The sequence below is a fragment of the Petromyzon marinus genome, chromosome 37, assembly GCF_048934315.1.
Source record: "Petromyzon marinus isolate PM22_M1 ecotype Great Lakes invasive population chromosome 37, UKy_Petmar_22M1.pri1.0, whole genome shotgun sequence".
In the NCBI taxonomy this organism is placed as follows: Eukaryota; Metazoa; Chordata; class Hyperoartia; order Petromyzontiformes; family Petromyzontidae; genus Petromyzon; species Petromyzon marinus.
In genome coordinates, this window is record NC_133703.1 from 13,332,777 (window position 1) to 13,354,910 (window position 22,134).

Below are 22,134 nucleotides of genomic sequence, written 5' to 3' on the forward strand. Positions count from 1 at the left end.
CTCATCGACCAGCTTGCCAATGCCTGCAACAACTTTGGCCTGACAATCAGCCTGAAAAGGACCAATGTCATGGGCCAGGGTGTCAGAAACACCCCTTCCAAAAACATTGGCAGCTACACCCTGGAAGCCGTCGAGGACCTCCACCTACTTGGGTTCCACCATCACCTGCAACGTATCCCTTGTCACAGAGATTGACAAGCGCATTGAGAGGGCGTCTACAGCTATGTTCAGGTTGACCAAAAGAGTGTGGGAGAACAAATCCCTAACGCTCAACTCCAAAGTACAGGTGTACCGGGCCTGTGTCCTTAGCACCCTGCTCTATAGGTCCGAGTCGTGGACAACATACGCCCGACAAGAATATCGACGAAACACATTCCACTTCCGCTGTCTCAGGCGCATCTTCGGTATCAGATGGCAAGATCGCATTCCCAACACATCAGTCCTCAACATGGCCAACATTCTCAGCATGTACTCATTCAAATGTGCCTGAGATGGCTTGGGTACATGCGCCGCATGCAGGATGGCAGAACACCCAAGGATGTACGGCAAGCTGGCATCAGGCACACGAGCCACTGGTCGCCCAGTGGCTGCGCTTCAAAGGTGTCTGCAAATGGGACACGAAAAGCTGTGACATCAACCCATGGGACCGGGAGCAAACTGCCGGCGACCGACTCAGCTGGCAGCCGGCTGTGCAAACAGGCCTCAGGAGAGGAGAAAAGACACACCGCGTGGCAGACCAAGGGGAGTTACGTAAATAAAAACCAATAAACACCCCTGGAGCTGTCATCGCATTCACTTGCAATGTATGTGGCAAGGATTGCCACTCAAGGATTGGCCTACTAAGTCATTCCAGGCACTGCAAACCCCACAGCTGACCTCGTCAGGCACAAAAGAATTGTCTTCCGAGATACACAGGCTTCATCATAGTGTAAGGGCAATGCCGCAAGTGAGATGGAACAAGACAGAACACGTGGCCAAACATTACAAATGAAAGGGCACAACGAGACAATGGGAGTGGAATGATGAACGGAACCAATGTATCTCACAATGGAACTTGTAATGACCATCTCCTGCTGAACTCGGGACCCATGCCTACAACACCTGGCAAGCCCCGGTGGCCATCCAGTAAGGTTTCAGCAATTTTTTCCCTCTCACACCATATCCCTTCAGACCCTTTGTCTTCTCTAAATTGTACTCCATCTTTGCCTCTAAAATACCATCACGGAAGCCCCATTCATGCTTCAAGATACAAACTACTCGAAGACCCAAATGTAAGGTTAGCTGAACTACTGTAGGAGATGAGGGATGGATTGTTGGGTCAACTTTGACCAGTATTGGCCCAATGGTTCCAACCACATACCAACATTGGCCCAACATTGGCCCAACGTTGGCCCAATGGTTCCAACCACATACCAACATTGGCCCAACATTGGCCCAACGTTGGCCCAATGGTTCCAATCACATACCAACATTGGCCCAACATTGGCCCAACGTTGGTCCTTATGGTTCCAACCACATACCAACATTGGGCTAACGTTGGCCCAATAGTAACAACCACATACCAATGTTGGCCCAACATTGCCCCACCTTGGCCCAATGGTTCAAACCATATACCAAGATTAGCCCAACATAGGCCCGATGGTCTTCTTCTTTCGTATGGCATTGTGAAAGGCAACAGTTTTTTTTAATGATCGCCATAAATTAATGCAAAGGTTCCTCATCCAGTCCACTGATGTGTGGATTTCAGCGATACCGCCAGGATGTGCATGGATGGAGCATTCATCGGTGATGTGCTTGATGGTTTGGACTTCTCCACAGTTGCGGTTCGGCGATTCTTTGATCTTCCATTTATGGAACGTGTACACTCATCTGCCGTGTCGTGTTCGAGCGTGGTTCAGTGTGGTCGATAGTCGTCGTGGAAGAGAGAATACCGGTTTTTTCCACCGTCGGATCGTGAATGATGTATTTGTTTGCCACGTCCATAGCCGCCCATGATACAGATCACCGAGTGGCGGTGTCTTTAGTTTCGGCTGCTAGAGCGGAAGCACGTATCCAGAATGGTTTCCTGGATTTTATCTTTGAGTCTGGGGGTTCCTTTAGATCTTGATAGAGCGACAGAGTGAAGTTTTTCATTATCTTGTTGTACTCCCGTGTCGTCGCATCATCGCGTCGGAAGTTGGCCGGAGCGATATTCGCCAGCACAGGAGCGGAGTAAACTTTAGGAAACCGCTGATGATATGAAGCGCGTTGTTAATTTCAGCATCGACAAAGTTCGCGTGAGGGCTTGCACCCCACACCGGTGCACAGTACTCCGAGGTGGAGTGAACAAGGGCCTGCGTCGATATCTTTAACGTGCTGGCATCGCTTCCCCAGTTCGTTCCTGCAAGTTTCTGAATAATATTCACTCGAGCTTTCGTTTTACCTTTAGCTTGTTTGAAGTGGTGATGGTGGTTAAGTGTCCGATCCAGGGTAAAGCCTAGATACCGAGGGTGTTCACCATGCCTTTGCTTCGCCCCGCAGAAGTTAACGTTCAACGTTTTCTAAGCTTGTCTGTTGTTCAGGTGGAAGGCGGAGACGACGCTCTTCGATGGGTTTGGCTTAAGACACCAATTCTTGAAGTATTCTTCCAGAGTCTTCAGATCTTTTTCGAGGACTGCCTCAGTGTCCTCCATATTTTGTGCTTGGGTTGCAAATGCCATATCATCTGCATATGTGAACATACAGCAAGTTGTCGCTGGAATGTCGCTAGTATAGCGATTGAACAGCGCTGGTGCCAGAACTGATCCCTGTGGAAGTCCATTGTTCAATCATCGTGGGCTGCCGGCAGCTTCACCAAGGTGGACGGTGAACCATCGGTTGCTTAGCATTTCGGTGATTAGTCTAATTGTCGGGCGGCAAGGCACGGCTTTCGCAAGCTTCAGCAGGAGTCCCTTCCGCCATACGGTATCGTAAGCTGAAGAGAGGTAGATGAAAGTTGTTGCTGTTTTGAGCTGGCGTTCAAAACCGGCTTCTATGTGACTTGTTAAGGCAAGCACCTGGTTGGAAGAATTTCGACCAGTTCTAAATTCTGCTTGTTCCTGGGGAACTATTTCCTCAAGCGTGGGCATCAGCCTTTTGAGCAGAAACCGCTCCATTAGTTTGTAGCAGACGCTGAGTAGGGAGATAGGGTGGTAGTTTTGAGCGTCCGATGCGTCCTTGCCTGGTTTCAGAATGGCTATTATCCTTGCCTCTTTCTACTCCTTGGGAACGATGCTTGTGAAATGGATGTCAGTGAAGAATGTGGCTAGCCATTTTCTTGCTCTTGGTCCCAAGTTCTTGATGAATTTTGGATAAATAGCGTCAAGACCTGAGGCTTTCCCGCATTTAAACTGGGCAATACCGGCATCTACTTCCTCCACTGAGAATGGACGGGAGAATTCAGAGGTTTCTTGGGCAGTTATCAAGTGTGCAATAACGTTCCTTGTAGACTTGCCATCTTATGCTTTTGTCGATGGTACCAACCACATACCAACATTGGCCCAACCTTGGCCCAATGGAACCAAACATATACCAATATTTGCCCAACGTTGGCCCAATGGTACCTACCACATACCAACGTTGGCCCAACATGCTTTGGCGTTTGCTGTTTGCCTTTTGGCGTTCATTTGCTCGCTAGCACCGATGAGACAGAGCCATAAATGAGACTGTCTCTAATGTAAACAAACCACTTTCAAGGACAATGGCGTACATTAAATGATCAAAGCATGTGTGTTTGCCTGTTTTACCACAGGTATGTGCGGTTAATGCAGACGATGTCTATTAAATAGGTGTCTGTTTGGTGTTTGAATATCTTAAATAGCTGTAATATTATTTCAGATATTTTTTTGTACCAATGTTGAACGCTTACTGGGGAGAGAGGGGCTGAGGGCAAATGGTGCCAAATAGGTACAGGGCCTCCTGCCAAGAATGGGGTTACATGCTGGGACTCTGCTAAGATCAAATCTAGCTTAGTTGTATTTCTACATATCTTTGTTAAAGTTATTTGTTTACCTTTCCTATACTTTGCACTCCTATCGTGTTTTTGTATTGTTTGTTGTTGTAACAGTCTGCCCATCCCTACTGGACATATGTGAAAACAAGAGCTTTATAGCTCATCGGATTCTTCCAGTATTAAAACATATTCTGATTCTGAATATTGATGGTGCCGGGACTGACCGACACGAATTGTTGCGATAATTCCGGCCCCTAGAGGCACTGCTGGTGGGGAAAATTGTACCATGAGAGTCTCTTCCTGTGCTGCTGAACGACTATGGACAAAACCGAAGAACCCTGTTGTATGCCTGAATTTTTACAGTACAGTACTGTTTGAGCCCTGTAAACATAGCAAATCTGTCTTGTATCGCGAAACACAAAAATCTGACTGTACTAATAATTTCACGTAATCCAAGCATCAAAACCTTTGAACGGCTGAACCCACTGAGCACATTACCCTAAAACACAACAACGAGGAATGTTTAGCTACTGCTGTTCACAACGACTGACCATCTACCCAGTGACACTAACAATGCAATTCACATAAGCTGTGAGTGCTGTATACGTGTGTGTGTGTAAAACAGACCTTGGACAGGGCTGGCACCAATGTTCCTGCAAACACAGGGGCCTCTTGGGCGCAGTGCAGACTCTTCATTTTAATTCATTTTCAACTCACTCTCTGTCATCATCACGGCCCATGGGCAGATAGCCCGGAGGTGTCCACTGCACATTTCGTCATTTGATTTCCTCTGCACCAATCTCTTACGTCATCGTCGTTAAGCCATTCTCTGTGAGGTCTTCTTCTCTTTCCGATTACTTCCATTTTTCCAAACAACACTTTTAATTGTCCTGTTGTTGTCCATCCTACATGTGTGTCAAAATAGTGGCTGCATCATCAGGTCGTCTTCTTTGATGTGCAAATATTTTCTCACTTCTACGTTAGTCCCTCTTTGGGTCCAGTTTACATGCAGTATCCTTCTGTAGCAATACATTTTGAGTGCCAACATCTGATCTCTGTCAGTCTTTTTCAACGTCCAAGTCTCGCAGACATACAAAGCTGCACTGAACACGCATGCTCTAAAGATGTTGAGTTTGGTCTCGTAGCTGATTTGCTTGCTCCTCCCAGATGTTATTGAATCCTGACATGACCATTTTTGCCTTTGCGATCCTCGCACTCCTGTCTTCCATGGAGACGTTGTCCCATGTCAGTAGACTTCCCAAGTATAAAAAAATCCATTACATTTGTAGTGATTGGGAATGTCACTGTGTGGTGCCAGGCCTGCGAGGCCACGGCAGATAATATGTTGTCATTATGTGCAGCCCGGTTACTGGGCGTAGTACCAGCCCTAGCGTGGCTTGGGTGAGCGCTGGTTAGCGCGGAGACACCACGTACAGTGTGCGGTGCGGGCTCCCTGTGAGGGAGCGAGAGGGAGTGTCAGCCAGCCAAGGTTACGTTGGGGCATGATACGCTGGTGGACCTGCCGGCACGTGACCGGATGATATTGGAGGGGAGCCAATGGTGGAAGGGGGCCGTGGAGTGGTCACGTGGTATAGAAGAGCTCTTGGGAGCCTTCGAGAAAGAGCTAGAGAAATCGAGAAGGTGGGCGGGGTGAGAGGCGGAGCCAGCCCCAGCCCGGGCCGATATAATGGGGGCCCCGTGAGGGGCCCGGGGTTCTTGTCGGTTGGTGAGAGAAGATCCACGTCGGGTTAAAGAAGCCTCTAGCCACGCGGTCCGGGACCCAGCTTGTTGTCCAGACCAGGATAGTGGGACCGTGTCTAGTTCTGCCGTAGCGTGGTTCGATGGACGTTCAACACCCGAGTTTAGGTTACATTATATTGTGTTGCTGTTAATGAAAGTGTTGCTCCCAAGACGTCTGCGACTCAGTTGGACTCACTACAACTGGTGTCAGAAGTGGCCAACTTGCTAAGTTACAGCTAGCTTTAGACAGTCATGTCTACGCGTCGCAGAGTTCATGTACGGGCGTCGGACAACGAAGATGACGAGGAGCTGATTCCGCTCAAGGCCATCGAAGAAGGAGCAGAGGCGCTGCTAGCAGAGCAGAGTGCAGTCGGGGCGAGCGGTGCCTCACCATTGTTGGAGGCACTCGTCAAGGATGCGCACAGTCGTCTTGCTGACCTCCTTCAGGCGGCATCCTCGATCCTCGCCGAGATTTGTTCCCTGTCCTCGACGGCGAAGGAGGGAGCGGCAGAGTTGGCCAGACGGAGTGACTCGGCCGCCATTTCACCGAAGGCGGGAATGCCATCGACGCAGCCCACGCTCGCGACCGCCAATTTACCGCCATCGACTGCCCTTCATTAAAGAATTTGTTGTCGCCAGCGGCGACTGGGTGGCATTTAAGCGGCGATTTTTCACCAATGCCGACTTGGCGGGATGGACGGAGACGGACGCGCTGAAAGTGCTACCTCTCGCTCTCGACGACGATGCCTTGGCAGCATTCCTCGCCATCCCGCCGTCCGAGAGGTCCACCCTCACGCAAGCATTTGACCAGATGGCCGCTGTTTTCGAGCCTCCGCTGAACACCCACCAGAAGTTCGCCATAAGACGTAAAGGGGAGGGTGAGTCGCCTCTCGCTTTCCGCAGTCCGCTCTTGGCACTGGCGAAGGCTGTGTTCCCTAAGATGGACCACGACGGCCTTGACGCCTTGGTTCTTGAGAAGATGTTGGGAGTCGCGAAGGACCTCCATACTGTACTCCCCGCCAAGAATGACGAGGTGTCTTCACTTAAAATCGCCAGGTGCATCCAGGTGCAGCAGACCCTGCAGTGTGTTGGTGGCGTGTGCTACGTCCTCCACGGGGCCTGGGGCCCACACGGATGAAGAGCCTGTCCCTGCATGCTCGCTGCACCAGCGGAACGGCAATCATCGGGGTGACAGCAATCGGCGGCGGGACGACTGGCGGCGGGCGAGGTCTGCATCATCCCAGTCCAGCAGTGGACGGGTCGTCTGCTACAACTGCGGCCTACTGGGGCACGTCCAATCGGGCTGCCGGGTTCCTCGATGGCGGTCCCCGGGACGTCCACCTTCCTACGACTCCCTGCTTACTCAGGCGAGTCGCGGCGCACTCCACACTTGGCCCCGGGGTTCACTTCACCCATTGGGGGGGTCCAATTTGGGTCGGGGTCACGTGCGGTTTCGGGGGGAATCGATGCATGTTCGCGACGCGCGGCCGTTCCGACCGGATCAGTGGACAGAGCTGGCACATCAAGTGGTTGCGGCGGCCGCGGGATTGTCGGCTGTTCTTGGGTTCATTGAGATTCGCATGATAGTTGACAACAGCTCGTCTTCAACCATTATTTCCGACCTCATTTACAACATTTTGCCCCCCCGGTGTCGTGTTTTGGAGCCGGTGGATGCTCTGTGTTTCGCCGCCAACGGCGGATCATTGGGGATAATCAGTTGAATAACTGTTGAATTGCGCATTGCTAATGTCAAATTGTCGGGCCATGTTTTGGTTTCTACGGCCCTAGCTGTTCCGTGCTTACTCAGGACTGCTTTCCTCGGCAAGATGTCCCTGAAAATTTGTGTCGACCAGGGCTGTTTGGAATTGCCATCGGGATGGCAGGTTAACGCCCGTCTCCGACCCGCATGTATTCTGCTAACGCTACGGTGCAAGCGCTTGCGTGCTGAACGGTGCAGATTCCGCCCGGTGCACAAATGTTGGTGCCCCTTTAATTGCGTAAACCGCTCGATGTGCACGCTGCGGGGGCCGGTATTGTGTTGGGTCCCTCAAATAAGCTTAGTCGGGGGATGTCGCTCGTAGCGGCTCAGACGTTGGTGTCCCGGCACCAAAATCTTTCAGACAAGTCCTTAATGCCAGGTCGGACACAACGGTCATTCAGGAGGATTCCGTGATTGCGCATGCGTCTCCAGCGCGTCCGGAGAAGGATGTTGTGGGGAATGTCAGGGTCGGTGTTCGCACTCATGGACCTCGGGATGTGGATGAGGGCTAGATAGATGAACTTTGTGCTGAATGCAACGATTTATTCGTGGGACAAATGGGGAAGCTGAGAGCACTCCTGCGGGAATTTTCCGACATTTTTAGAAAAAGTTAATTTGATATCGGCCCCATTTAATTGGCTTCAGATGGGGCTCCACTCCGCGTCTAATGGAATTGGTTTTAGCAGGCCTCCAATAGGATTCGTGCCTAATATATTTGGACTACGTTATTGCCTTCGGTCGCACGTTTGATGAACATTTGGATCGCCTGCAGGCTGTTTTCGTTAAAATGCGTGCGGCCGACCTGAAATTCAAGCCCTAGAAATGTCATCTACTCCAATAATCGGTTCGATACTTGGGCCATATAGTTAGCGAATCAGGCATCGTGACAGACCCGGAGAAAACTTCTTGCATTCGGACGTGGCCGACCTCCACCGCGGCCAGCGAGGTGCGCAGCTTTATCGGCTTTGCTTCTTACTATCACCAATTTGTCGCGGGATTCGCATCTATTGCAAAACCTCTCCATGCATTGACAGCTAAGGGCCAAAAATTTAATTGGGAGGAGGAGGAAGAAGCTGCGTTCCGCTCCATTCGTGATGGGCAGGTTAACGCCCCTCCCCTGCGTTATCACGACTTTTAATTGCCATTCGTGTTGGACACGGATACCAGTAATACCAGCATCGGAGCAGTGTTATCCCAGGTTGTCAATGGCATGGAGCACGTGGTCGCGTATGGTAGCAGGGTGCTGTCTCCTGCCGAGCAGCGGTACTGCGTAACGCGCCGGGAGCTTTTGGCCATTGTGGTTTTTGTGCAACAATACCGGCCCTACTTGTACGGTAGACATTTCGAGGAGTGCTCCGATCATGCGGCACTCCAATACGTGCTACGTGTGGATCAGCCCTCAGGTCAATTGTCACGCTGACTTGAAATCCTGCAGAATTTTTCGTTCCAAGTTATGTATCATAAAGGTTCTTGCCATACGAACGCCGACGCCCTATCGTGATTATCCGTAGGCAGGGAGTGTGCTTGTTTTTCGAGTTCTGGTCGTTGTAGACCGGCCGAGTTGACTAACTTCTGCATCTGCCGTGGACACAATGGGCGGGTCGAGCGACGTCCCGGCCCACCGGTGATGCCGTAGTCAGTGTTGGACTACGAGGTGTGGGGACGCCTGCAGGCAGAGGATGCATCTCTCCTTAATTTGCGCCGGTGTGTCAGGGAGACCGCCGAAAATGCGGCTCCACAAGGTGTCACCTCGTTTGTCCTGCGGGGTGAGCTGCTCATGTACTGGGACGGTGGATTGCGCCGTTATGCTATTGTTGTCCCTACCGCCCTGCGTGGCGAGGTTGTATGAGCCGTGCATAAGCAGTTGTTACATCTCGGGGTGCAAAAGACGCTGGCCGCGCTTAGATAGGATTTTTTACTGGCCGGCCATGGTCGTACGCCTACACCGGACTTTGACCTCCATGTTGAATCACCTGCTCAGCGAGTCACAGGTCGATTGGGACTTGCATATTCCTGCGGTTCTCGCCGCCTATAGGATGACCCCTCATACGTCCACTGGCTACTCTCCCTTCTTTTTGATGTATGGGAGGGAATATGGTCCTCCCATCGACGTGTAGTTACAAGCCGTGCCCGCCGTGAAAGTGTCCAAAATTTTTTATTCGGTTCGCTTCACTCTTGCAAAACTTTCCGAAGCGCGGGAAGCTGCCGGTGTTAACTCCTGGGCCAGACAGTTGGCCAACGAGTGGCTCCAAGGAGCCCGTGTTTCCCTGTGCGATTGGTTGCCAGGGGACAGGGCCTGGTTACATTGTCCGCAGGTGCCGGTGGGCACATCTCCCAAATTGCTGCAACCCTGGAGAGGGCCGGTTGATGTAGTTCGGGTCGTGCGTCCGCAATGTGTCCAGATTCGGTTTGGTAAGCGGAGTTGGGTTGTGTACCCCTCTCGTCTACAGCCGTTTATCGCTCCGTGTGAGTTTGTTTCATCTCCATATTGCAGGGGCCGAGTGTCGGGTGTGCCCGACAAGCTGAGGCGTGCGTCTGCCGATGCTAGTCCTCAGGAGAGTGTCTCTGTTCCGCCCCCAGGCGCTGCGCAATTGATGCCTCGCCCGCGGCCGCTCGCGTCGGCCTCGCGTGCTCCGGACGTGGAGGACCCGACGACCCGGCCGACTGCTCTTCGTGAGGAGCCGGCTTCGTCAGGTCGATTTCTTATTCCCCCCGGGGCTTCCAGGGCGGCTGAGCCCAACCCACCTGGAGGCCCGGCATCGTGGACTCGATTCACACGATCTTCTCACTTTGCACACTCCCATGGTCATGGCGAGTATTTGGCTGATCCTGCTCGCCATCGAGCTCACGGGCATTGTTACACGTTGTGGGAGGGAGATGTTGACTACGGGGATCTTGTACGACGCACTGGTGTAAATTTGTACAGTTGGGTTTGGGTATTTATCACGCTGTTATGTTATTGTTGGAGCACACTTTGCTTGTTGTTATTTCATATATTCGTCGGTTGCTTACTTACGAGGGAGTTGGCAGTCAGGACGGCTGAATGCTACGGGGGGGGGGGGGGGGGGGTGATGTAGTGACTGGGAAAGTCACTGTATGGTGCCGGGCCTGCGAGGCCACGGCGGATAATATGTTGTAATTATGTGCAGCCCAGTTACTGGGCGTAGTACCAGCCCTAGCGGGGCTTGGGTGAGCGCTGGTTAGCGCGGGGACACCACGTACAGTGTGCGGTGCGGGCTCCCTGTGAGGGAGCGAGAGAGGGTGTCAGCCAGCCAGGGTTACGTTGGGGCATGATACGCTGGTTGACTTGCCGACACGTGACCGGATGATATTGGAGGGGGGCCAACGGTGGAAGGGGGCCGCGGGGTGGTCACGTGGTATAGAAGAGCTCTCGGGAGAGATCGAGAAGGTGGGCGGGGTGAGAGGCGGAGCCAGCCCCACCCCGGGCCGATATAATGGGGGCCCGTGAGGGGCCCCATTATATCGTTCTTGTCGGTTGGTGAGAGAAGATCCACGTCGGGTTGAAGAAGCCTCTAGCCACGCGGACCGGGACCCAGCTTGTGGTCCGGACCGGTATAAGCGGGACCGTGTCTAGTTCTGTCGTAGAGTGCTTCGATGGGCGTTCAACACCCGTGTGTAGGTTACATTATGTTGTGTTGCTGTTGATAAATGTGTTGCTCCCAAGACAACGTCTGCGACTCATTTGGACTCACTATACATTCACAATCTTGCTGCTTTCTTTAATTATTACTTCCTTCTCAATGTCCTTCCGAACACCGCCGTCTTTGTCTTGTCCACTTTAATCCTCAGCCCTGCATCCTTTACTGACTGATTCATCGTATGGATACTTTCCTGCAGTACCACGCAGCTTTAATCCCATCAGAACTACAGTCGTCCGCGAATCTCAAGTCATTGTCTTTCTCCTTGCACAGATATTCCTGTGCAATTGTCCTTGAATTGGCATCCGTCACTCTTGCATCTGTCAATAAAACTCCAGCTCGTCTTTGCCCAGCAGCAGCAGTGCCTGTTCTACCAACCTCTATCACCCCAAACCTACATCTCTCATTTTGCACTATTGGTTGCCACCTGATGCTTAAGTTCGATTCCCTGCCACGGCTAACATCAGTGCGCGAGTGATATCATACGCGAACTGGTTATGTCAGCTAACCCCGTCCTCCGTTAACTATGTTGGACTATATTCTTAGCGCTTTCGGTAAAGTCACGTTGAAGGGAAACAATAAAATAATAAAATTTATATTAAACAATAAAAATTCTCACGACGTTTCGACCATAACACAAACGTCGTGAGAATTTGTATTGTTTTATATATATTTTCTTATTTTATTGTTTCCCTTCAACGTGACTTTACCGAAAGAGCTAAGAATATAAATTACTGCAGTCACGAAAGCTTTAAATCACAATTTATGTTGAACTTCTTTCGCACCGTACGGAGGTGCGGCGGTGGGGGGGACAATAAACTAAACGCAAAACGCAGTTCTCACGAGTCGAGTTTGTCACTCCAGCTGATTTAGAAGTGCATAGCTCCCAGTGGCTTCTTGATATTGTGCGGCAGAGCGTTCCAGACGGCCGCAGAAGCGCCGCATCAGAAAGCGCGCGATGCGGTGAAGAATGGGGGCTAGGGGCCAAGTAGCCCCCAAGATTGACAGAGCGTGTGGGAGGGTGGGAGGCCTTCGTCCAGCAGTGGATTGAGCCAATTGCTTGAGAGTGCAACGAGCCCGCGTGTGTCGGGGCCGTGCGAAGGACGCCGCCCAGCGGCAGCGGGGCAGTGTCGCGCAGAGGGCACCGCGGGCTCCCCCGAGCACCGCTGTGCACACCGCTGTCCGGGCGATTTTCAGCGGCAAAGTCAATGTTCACGGCTCGGATTTTTTTTTTTATGAGCCGATTCCCACGTTTTCGCGGCGTTGTTGGCACGATGACGCCATTTGTTGTGGAGTAAAAAATCAGCATCACAGGCACGGACGGGGTTCGAACCCGCGATCTTCGGTTTACGAGACCGACGCCTTACCACTTGGCCACCGCGCCTCCACGTCCACTGGCGCCTCCACGGCCCCTATGTAAAAATACAACAGCCTCCCCCAGTGTCCGCGGTTAAACAATTGAACGTATTTCGTGTGCACGGCACACACACGGCGCCGATTTGACGGGATTCGACTGCGGGTCATGTACGGGAACGTGCTACGTTTTAATGTTGGTAGATTTAATTATAAAAAAAATAAAAATTAGTCTGTTACGCGACAGTCGGAATCGAACTCGCGACGTTGCAAGGCGATGAGGCAGCGGCTGCGTCCACACGAAGCGCAGGCGGCCGCTTGCCTTCATCCAACAGTGGATTGATCACGGCTCGTGAACTCGTGAAGATATCGATGAGTGACATAAACTCCACGTTACGTATCGCCACGAATACTTTTGAAAACTCAAGTCTTTAGAACTGATTTTTGTCTTTAGTGTGTTGTCATTCCCCCGCAACTCTGAACTACTGGATATCTGTGAAAAGACCTTTATAGCTCATCGGATTCCTCCAGTATACATATTCTGATTCTGAACTCCGATTAGCATGGTTGGCTACGTACGGTGCGAAAGAAGTTCAACGCGCAGTACAAATAAAAATTTAGTCAATCAGCAAATGTCAACTTAGAAGTCAAACTGTGCTGTCAGGCAAAGCTGGATCCGATTCGCACCTTCTGGGTCTCATCAGCAGAGCCAGGCTCGTAAACAAACACATGCTGTTGTGTACCAGGTTATTATTGGCAAGACAGCACTCCATCTTCTAAAATACGGGGCCCTGTTCAACTCAAACGTGGACGTTACCAAATCACCGCAAACGCCCAGAGTTGACAAAAGAATGGGCGTTCAAGGCTTACGCGTTAAACATTTGAATAGTTTGTGTTCAGCGACACAGCCCTCCCCCCCAACCCACCCCACGTGTGTGTGGTGAGGGAGATACCGACCTGCGATACTGGAATCGTGGTTGTGACTCTAGCAGTGGATAGATCATGGCTCGTTGTCTCTGTTCTAACTTCGAACATTGGCTCTGTTGAAGCCGCGGTGGCTAGGAGATGTTAACTACCTCGCCTGGTGTACAGGAGGTCGTGGTGTGTGCGTCTCTCTCTCATCATTATCATCACGGTGGCTAGGAGATGCTAACTACCTCGCCTGGTGTACAGGAGGTCGTGGTGTGTGCGTCACTCTCATCATCATCACGGTGACTAGGAGATGTTAACTCCCTCGCCTGGTATACAGGATGCCGTGGTGTGTGCGTCTCTCTCATCATCATCACGGTGGCTAGGAGATGTTAACTACCTCGCCTGGTGTACAGGAGGTCGTGGTGTGTGCGTCTCCCTCATCATCATCACGGTGGCTAGGAGATGTTAACTCCCTCGCCTGGTATACAGGATGCCGTGGTGTGTGCGTCTCTCTCATCATCATCACGGTGGCTAGGAGATGTTAACTACCTCGCCTGGTGTACAAGAGATCGGGGTTCGATCCCGACTCTGACGCCTGCTGCATATTTGGAGTTTGCGTGTCTCTCTCATCATCATCATCACAGTGGCTAGGAGATGTTAACTACCTCGCCTGGTGTACAGGAGGTCGGGGGTTCGATCCTGACCCTGACGCCTGCTGCTGTTGTGTCTCTCCCCGTGCTGGCGTGGATTTTCTCCAAGTCCTCCGCTTTGTATCTCCACATTAAGAATCAACGTTACGCGTTTCGAGCATTTGGCTGCTCGACGTTTCCACGCTATGACGCTCAGCCACCTCGTTGAGCTATCGTTTGTGGAAAGGTCGTTTCTGAAAAAGAAGCTCGTGGCTCGGTGGGCCTTACCTGGTAAAACAAAAACAATGGGCTAGTTTCATGCTAAGTTCCCTGAAATTCTGTGTACGACTGGCTGGTGGTGCACATCTATCAATAAGACGGACACCCAAACTGGCAGTGTCGGTTTGCGTGCCAACAAATCTGTGACGCGGAATGCGGAGAACGCCAGCCAGCGATAGCGGCGGCATCGCTTCGTCTAATTGACATCGCACGAGCGCTTTGACTTGATCATCGACATACCGAGCAACATCACCAGCACACAACGAGGACAACTTCGTATCATACGACTCGGGCCCACGTGTCGTCGTCATCGTCACGCACGGGGGGGATCAGCGGCCTAGTGACGACACTGATCAGCCCGGGGAGGTGTGGCAATCAGTGAGGTGGGGCGCACAGGATTTGATTTGTCTTGCACGGTCACACCGAGACTATTATATATCGCGGCTCCTTTTGGCTAAGGGGTCGTCCATAAATGACGTCACGCACCTGGGGGGGGGGGGGGGGTCAGACATTTGTGACGATGTGTGACGAGAGGGGGGGTTGACAAATGTGACGTCACATCAAAAATATAGACAGCACGTTCTACTTAATGAAATAGACTTTTTAATAAATGTTTTCTCCTACAACATCAGAGTGCAGCGCCACATTAAATACGCACTACAATGACAATAGTTTAAAGCGATTAGAAGCATGTTTTTTTTTTTGGGGGGGGGGGGGGTCAGAGCTTTGTGACGTCATATTTGTGGGGGGGTCTGACTTTTTGTGACGCCGTGTGATGAGCAGGGGGGGGTCCAAAATCGCGTGACGTCATTTATGGACGGCCCCTAATCGCATCGTGACGCTCACGGTCTCGAACATTTAACGCTGTAGGGACCCTCCGTATTCACAAAACGCAGTCACTAGCAGCTCCCTCGTTACCTCTTTTGCAATATAATTGACGCGTATCGGGTGAAATAAATATCCCAGAAACGGAGTTCTATGTTAAAGCATTTCCATCAAAATGAATGTAAACCGCATTATGTTGTTGTTCTTTCACACTGTCATTGAAACCATATTTCGTGCTGGTTGTGAAGGGGAACCCAACTCGGAGTAACGCTACTGCCAGGGATGATGATGATGATGGGGCTGCTGATGAGAGGCGATTGATTCACTGAGCACAATGCTTGCTTGACCAGGTCTCTCGCTTCACTGCAGGCTTGGGATCGCTATTGTACTTTGTGGTATCAGCAACAATGGTTGCCCCGATCGAACGACTTCATCCCCGCTCTGGCAACTGTGACTTTTCGTGACGCCGGCACGTGTCCAACACCCCCCCCCCCCCCCACAACAACAACGTCACGGGATCTTGAACGCGCGCTGTGGAGCAGACGGCGTGTGGTTATGCACAGTATGCATGTTGAACTTCTTTCGCGCCGTACGTAGCCAACCGTGCTAATCGGAGGCGCGGGGAAGAAGGACAAACTAAACACTAAAGGCAGTTCTCAAGAAAGAATGTGCGGACACAAACACAATTATGCATGCGTGCTTGTGTTGAACTTCTTTCGCACCGTGCGTAGCCAACCGTACTAAACCGAGGCGCAGCATTAACCAAGGCGGCCGGTTTCTTTTGAACCGCGAAAGCTGTGCAACGAGCGGCAGCATGACCACCGCGTGGGTGAACATGTGGACCACAAAAACCAGTCACGGCTCACGAGAGCAGGATAATAATAATACCACGCAAGCGCTGTGAAATAGGCACAACTGATTTATTTGCGATTCACCAGGCAACGGCATTCACGTGATCCCCCCCCCCCTCTTTAAATAGAAATGGCAAAACTAAAGATCCATAACGTTGTGAGCGCACCTCGACAGCTATCGGAGTTATTGTTCATCGTTTGGGTGTTACGCCGCGTGTCTCTAACCATACTTGCCTTTGTGAATGAGAAGAAACAACAACAACAACCCATCTACGCAGTTATTTTGACATCGTGCGTATTATCAATAACGTGGGGATGCAACTTCCATTGGCAAAATTAACCGGCAACAGTCGGAGCCGGCAACAGTCGGTGCGGGCAACAGTCGGTGCGGGCAACAGTCGGAGCCGGCAACAGTCGGAGCCGGCAACAGTCGGTGCCGGCAACAGTCTGTTCGCTTCGCACGAAGTTTAATTTCGCGGCAGGGACAAGTTTTGAGGATGGGACGATTTTGTTTGATGCAGGCCATTCCAAATATATGTGTGCGTTGTGTGAATGTATGCCACCGAAATTAGTTATTGGCTAATGTCCAATTACACATTTAAATAGTGTTGTTATTTGTAGTGTTGTTTCCAAATATATATATTATTTAAATAAAATACTCCAATCTTTAGCACAAGTACCCTGCAAGGTTACGGTGAAAAAATAATAATACAATGCGATTCAAAACATGCCTCGGTTTATTTGATAAATGGGAAACTTTGCGGTTTGATGGCTGTCAGCTCAAAACTTATGGACCTGTGACAGTGTGCGCGCGCACGTGATCGAGGCCTTTCTTCGTCAGAACAAGTCGTGATAAAGTGGGGGGCGAAACACGCCCGACATAGGAGGATGTCAGCAATCTCGAGCTGACAGACAGATCGACAACATTCCGTCTCATCGCGCGAGACCTACGGCCGACGTCTCGGCCGTGTGCCGTCGACAGCGGACTGCACGTGTAATACACGTCTCGGCGAATGGTTTACAAACGCTTCAAGAGATGCCCTTAGCCAAATTAACACGGGCGAAAACAGCACAATGTTGAATCTTGACTTAAAGCTTTCGTGGCTGCAGGAATTCATATTCCTGGATCTTTCGGTAAAGTCACGTGACTTTACCGAAAGACCCAAGAATAAGCGCAATGTTGATCAATGATTTTTTTTTTAAAGAATCTGGGACAGAGCCCAGCGGAAGCCGAAGGGCGACCCCATCCATGGTAATTTCACGTTGAAATTTCAGCCAGGATCATCTCGGACCCACGCCAATCGTCGTCGTTTCTCTGGGGGTCGATAAAATAAGCACTCCCTGGGGCGAAAGACATCGCCACTCAGTGTCCACAGATATTGTCCTACAGAGCGACTAATCCTAGAGCAATGGGACCGAGTTTCTTAACATTAATACTCCATGTGTCATTAGCGATTCTCTTGGACATATATTACCGTGCGGATTATTGAGATATAACTTACATTTTATGTGAAGGATAACAAGCACATTTTAAATTAAACCACAGAACAAAATTAACAATCGCGATCACCGAGTGCACTGGAATTCAACAGAAGCTCATGATGCAAGGCATTATAAAAAGTAGTTTTTTTTCACATTGTGCCTCTACATTTTTGCTACGCTAAATCATTTTTGTACATTTTCTGTATTTTTTTTCCTTATAAATATCTGAACTGCGCATTTGAATAGGCTCAGGTAATCCAAGCAAACATTTACACAAATGTGCAACAAACAAAACGTAATAAGTATCCTGAACACAATGTGTGTGTGCGCGTGTGCAATGCTCATACAATAGACGAAATATTTTAAGTGTATATGTATAAAATTTACAGATTGGAAAATTGACAAGTGGTTTTTCTTATATTTTATGCTTTAAGGTCCAATGACCTCACATTATTCAAGCAACGTTGCTCCTACCTACAATGAGTACGAGTTCAAATCGTGGGCAGGATCAACCCATTGGCTTGGCATGGCGTTCCGGTGAACGCTCCTCTTCCCCCGGGCAAGCGGAGCGTGTCGGAGATTCCCGCCACCTTAGAACGCCGCAGCTACAACCAGAGCTCACCTTGGAGCGCGCAAAGCAACCGTCGTCCCCTTTTGTGAATGCGCTCGTTTCTGAATGTCAACCCGTGACTCCAAGGCAGGGCAGGTGCACTCGCACAAAGCTTGTTACGGATCAAGGGCACGCTTTCTGTTGTGACTACATCTGTCAGCTGTTCACACGTATCCCGGGGAGAGAGGTCGCCCAACCTGACAGTGACGTGCACTTCCACCCACCCAGGGGTGTCCTGGAAAAGTAAAAACCGCTCGAAAACCCACAAAAGTAATTTGTCCAGAGTACAGTTCTGTTGAGAGTGCAGATTTAGGCGGGGGGGGGGGGGGGGAGTGACTGAATCGTTAAATACATTGTGGGCCCATCAGCATGTGGGTTATCAGGTTTTAAAATCACGTTTCCCCCCCCCGAGAACACCACCTCCCTTTAAACGAGGACAGCACCTAAAGTGGTGTTGTCCCCGAGACAGCAGGAAGGTCCCCCTCCAGTAAACCGACTGGCACGTTCCTTGTGGTGCGGTAAGATGTGGGTAACATAATCTCTCTGCTACGGAATCAGAATAGTTATGTCTGTGCAATATCAAGCAGATAAAACATTTACCGATACAGCGAGGAGCCCTGCGGTTGCATTGCGTGCAGTTGTGAGGTTGTCTCCATGTGGATGGAAAGTTAATTATTCAAGTTTCGCGAGATCTGGAAGCCGGCCGTGGCAATGTTTACAGTAATATTAAACATGATTGTAAAAAAAAAGCAGTACATTTAAACGAAATTTCTCGGGGTTTTTTTCAGGAGTTAGGTTTTTGTTCTTCCCTCCAAGCAGAAAGTGCCCTGGCAGTGAATATCACTGGTACTCAGCGCCATCCGAATCTTACACAGCAGACCACCACAATATACAGTCATCTAAACAGGAGTAATTATGCTGCTGCTGCCGCCACCGCCGCCACCACTGGTCATGCTAGACGCGAGGACAACTGCGTGTTTCCAAAGTCAACGCAGACATCCTCCGTAAACGAGGATCCCGCGTTCCCTACACCGAGCCGCGACGAAGGCGTGTGACGTGCAACCCCACTGGCCTTAAAATTCCCAGGGGCGAGGGAGCGGTGGCCTCCTTGAGTGGCGATGAAGCCAAAGCCGGTGGCTTACAACAGCTGTGCTACAGGCGACGGCCCAGCTGTACTAGGGGGGGGGGGCACTGTCGGCTGTGAGGGAGTGAGCCGACAGGCACCGCACACCCGCGATAGAGCACTTCGGAGATGAGGGTCGGTGGGTCGTGTACATTTGTGGAACTTCCGAATCTGTCGGGCTGCAAAGGGGCTGGGAGATGTCACAGTACAGCAAGTGGGTTTATTCCATCTGTGCGGAGATTTCGATGTCATTCAATCGTTTGCATGGGGTTTTTCTCCGGGTACTCCCGGTTTCCCATCACAAGTCAAACAAACACTCGTTGATGGAATTGGCCAAATATCCCAATGGCAGGACCCTCCTTAAAACGAGTCGTAAGCCTCACCGATTGTTTCATGGATTAAATAAACGAGCATCGTTATACAAATATTTTCAATTTCAGATCATTGCCTCATAGGTCCCTAGCTGCTCGGGCTTAAGTTACCAACAGCCAAAGAAGATCAAATAGACTTAGTCGAGGAAGGAATCTGCCCATGAGCCTAAACGGAACTATTTGTGATGTGAAATATATAGTAATCGATGAGCGTTCACTTTGGCGTTCACCAATTTTCATCGCTCAGACCATCCACGATTCCAAAACCATGCCGGCTATTTACACGATTTAACATTACGTGCAGTGGTTCTCCATCACTCTTCGCTGTTCTATCCGTCGCATGAAAACAGCGCCACTGATGGTCCTGCGCCGTTCATGAAGACAAATACACAAAAACGAAGCCCAATTAAAATAGCGGGTCTCACGGCAGCATGGTGGCAACATCAGACATGTATTTATTGTCTCTCATACAATGCTTATTTAACCCAGGAAAGCCTCACTGAGACTTGCCTCTTGATTTAGGAGGGTCCTGCCCATATTTTTGCCGTTTGGTGCGATGATCGCCGTGTATATATATATTCCAACCGAGTCGTAATTTGTGGGTATTTTTTTTTTACTTTTTGGCAAATTTGGCCCTCGCCGCCGGCACACGATGGGTCCACTCTTGCGAATGACACCACGGGATCTTTAACGGTCACCATGACGCAGGCAGCGCGTATTTTTACAGTTAATACCACACCGCAGTATTAATCAAGGAGGGGGGGGGGGAGCTGGATTCGAACCGCGGACCTCTGTAACGAGCAGGCAGATGGGCTACCACGAGAAGAGGCCCCATGTCACCGCCGACATTGATTTTAAATAAAGCCGAGGTCCCCCATCTCCCGTTCTCGCCGCAGCAGCTGTGAGAGCTGCACCAAGCCAAGTTTTTTTACCGAAACCGGGGCACAGAGACGAACAGCAAAGCAAGAGGGGTGGCCTGGGAACTCTCACAGACACTGACGGAGGGGGGGGGGGGGGCGGAGTGCAAAATAATAAAGTGCCTTACGAGATACGGCTCCACTGAATTTCTGAACGTTGGCCCGAGCTGTTACATTGGGGATAAATAGCCGAATCAAAATCTAATTTCAGGAGTCGGGTTTTGTAAAACGGGTTGATGATGCGGCAACAGCTGGTGGGCGTGCAGTGAATGTGCCCTCGCGAGGCCCCCCATTACCGTGCCGAGCCATCGCCTTCAGCAAAACGTAACACACATTTTTGACTATTTCTTTGAGAAAACCACGCACAATCATGCTCACGTGCTCCCCCCACCCCTATTACACCCAACAAGCCACAATCAATTTAATAAATTAATCATTTGTCAGACCAAATAAATTTTCATTTTAAATAGCGGTCTTTTCAATATGTCCAGATGGCACAATCCAGGAAAGATTTTGTGAATTTGCGGTCCCATACGGAGAGGCCAAAGCACTGGGAATAAAGTCACGTCCCGACTGTGGAGGCCTCTACCCGCAATGTCGCACCAAAACAAACACTACGCCTTCTCTCCGCTCTCGTGAATTTAGGTGGCGAAATTTATTGCACCGCAGCCGCCTACGGGATCGCAGAAGAGATCGTGAGTGCCACTACAATCAAAACTATCCCTGGCCCATGCGCGGGCATCGCTCCGTCCGGGGCACGTGGGTGCCTGGCGGTTGCCGCCCGCCCCCGCTGGGCTACGACTTTATCTCCAGGATGGAGGGGTTGTGGTCCAGGATGGCCAGGATGATCTTGTCCATGTATTGTCGCAGGTGCGCGTTGATGTCCTCCAGCTCTTTGAAAGCGACCATCAGCTGCCGGGCACACAAAGGTTGACCGTTAGTGACGGTGAGATTGAGAGCGAGCGCGATGAGGTTGGGCTGATGAGAATGCGGCAGGAGAGAAAATAAAGACGACGATAACATAAAAAAAATTCCGCTTTTAGCCTCCTCGTCAGTGGTAGGGACTGGAAGACATTTAATGCGTTACCACCCCGGTGATGAATTATCACGATTTGAAGGGGCGAATCGATGAAAGAATAGATTCATGTATTTATCTTGGTTGTACCCTTTTGTTTGAATCGTGACCCTGAATCATTAAAATCCTTTTTTTCCATTCGGAAAATGTAGCACCTCTAGTGGCTGCAGAGCCACATGGACCAATTGTACACAACACATGAGAAAACCAATTTCAGGCGTGTATCATGAGCATAATTAATTTTAATCAACGCCTACCATTCATTACACACTGAGCTGAACAGGATCTGCAAGTGGCAAAACGTCTCCACAGGAAGCTGCATGTCATGTGTAAACGCCTGCATGTGTGCGTGAGTGTGCATGAGTGCATGCGTGTGTGCGTGCGTGTGCCCGAGTGTGTGAGTGCGTGCGTGTCACGAGTCCTCCTTCCCGTACCTCGTCCCGTGAGGCCGAGTCAATCTCGGCGGCGAGCGAATGAGACTTGGTGGCGGCCGAGAAGAGGTTCTTGGCCTCCTGGAGGCTCAGGCTGATGATCTGCCCGTTAAGCTCATCGTTAGACTCCTTCAGCTTGCGGTTTTCC

At 50.6% G+C, this 22,134-nt stretch overlaps 1 protein-coding gene and 1 non-coding gene across 5 annotated transcripts in view; both read right to left on the reverse strand.

The window, feature by feature from the left end:
* Positions 1-12,440: 12,440 nt before the first annotated feature.
* On the reverse strand, positions 12,441-12,512 carry TRNAT-CGU (transfer RNA threonine (anticodon CGU)). The gene has a single exon. It is a non-coding gene; the product is annotated as a tRNA-Thr (tRNA).
* Positions 12,513-16,029: 3,517 nt separating this feature from the next.
* RAB11FIP4 (RAB11 family interacting protein 4) overlaps positions 16,030-22,134 on the reverse strand; it is a 72,327-nt gene continuing 66,222 nt past the window's right edge. For all 4 annotated transcript variants that reach the window (XM_032967366.2, XM_032967364.2, XM_076072311.1 and 1 more), the window contains 2 exons: positions 21,990-22,133; positions 16,030-21,392 (listed from right to left, as the gene is read on the reverse strand). In XM_032967366.2, coding sequence (XP_032823257.2) covers positions 21,276-21,392; positions 21,990-22,133 — 261 coding nt within the window. In that variant the 3' untranslated portion in view covers positions 16,030-21,275. The remainder of the gene's footprint in view (positions 21,393-21,989; position 22,134) is intronic.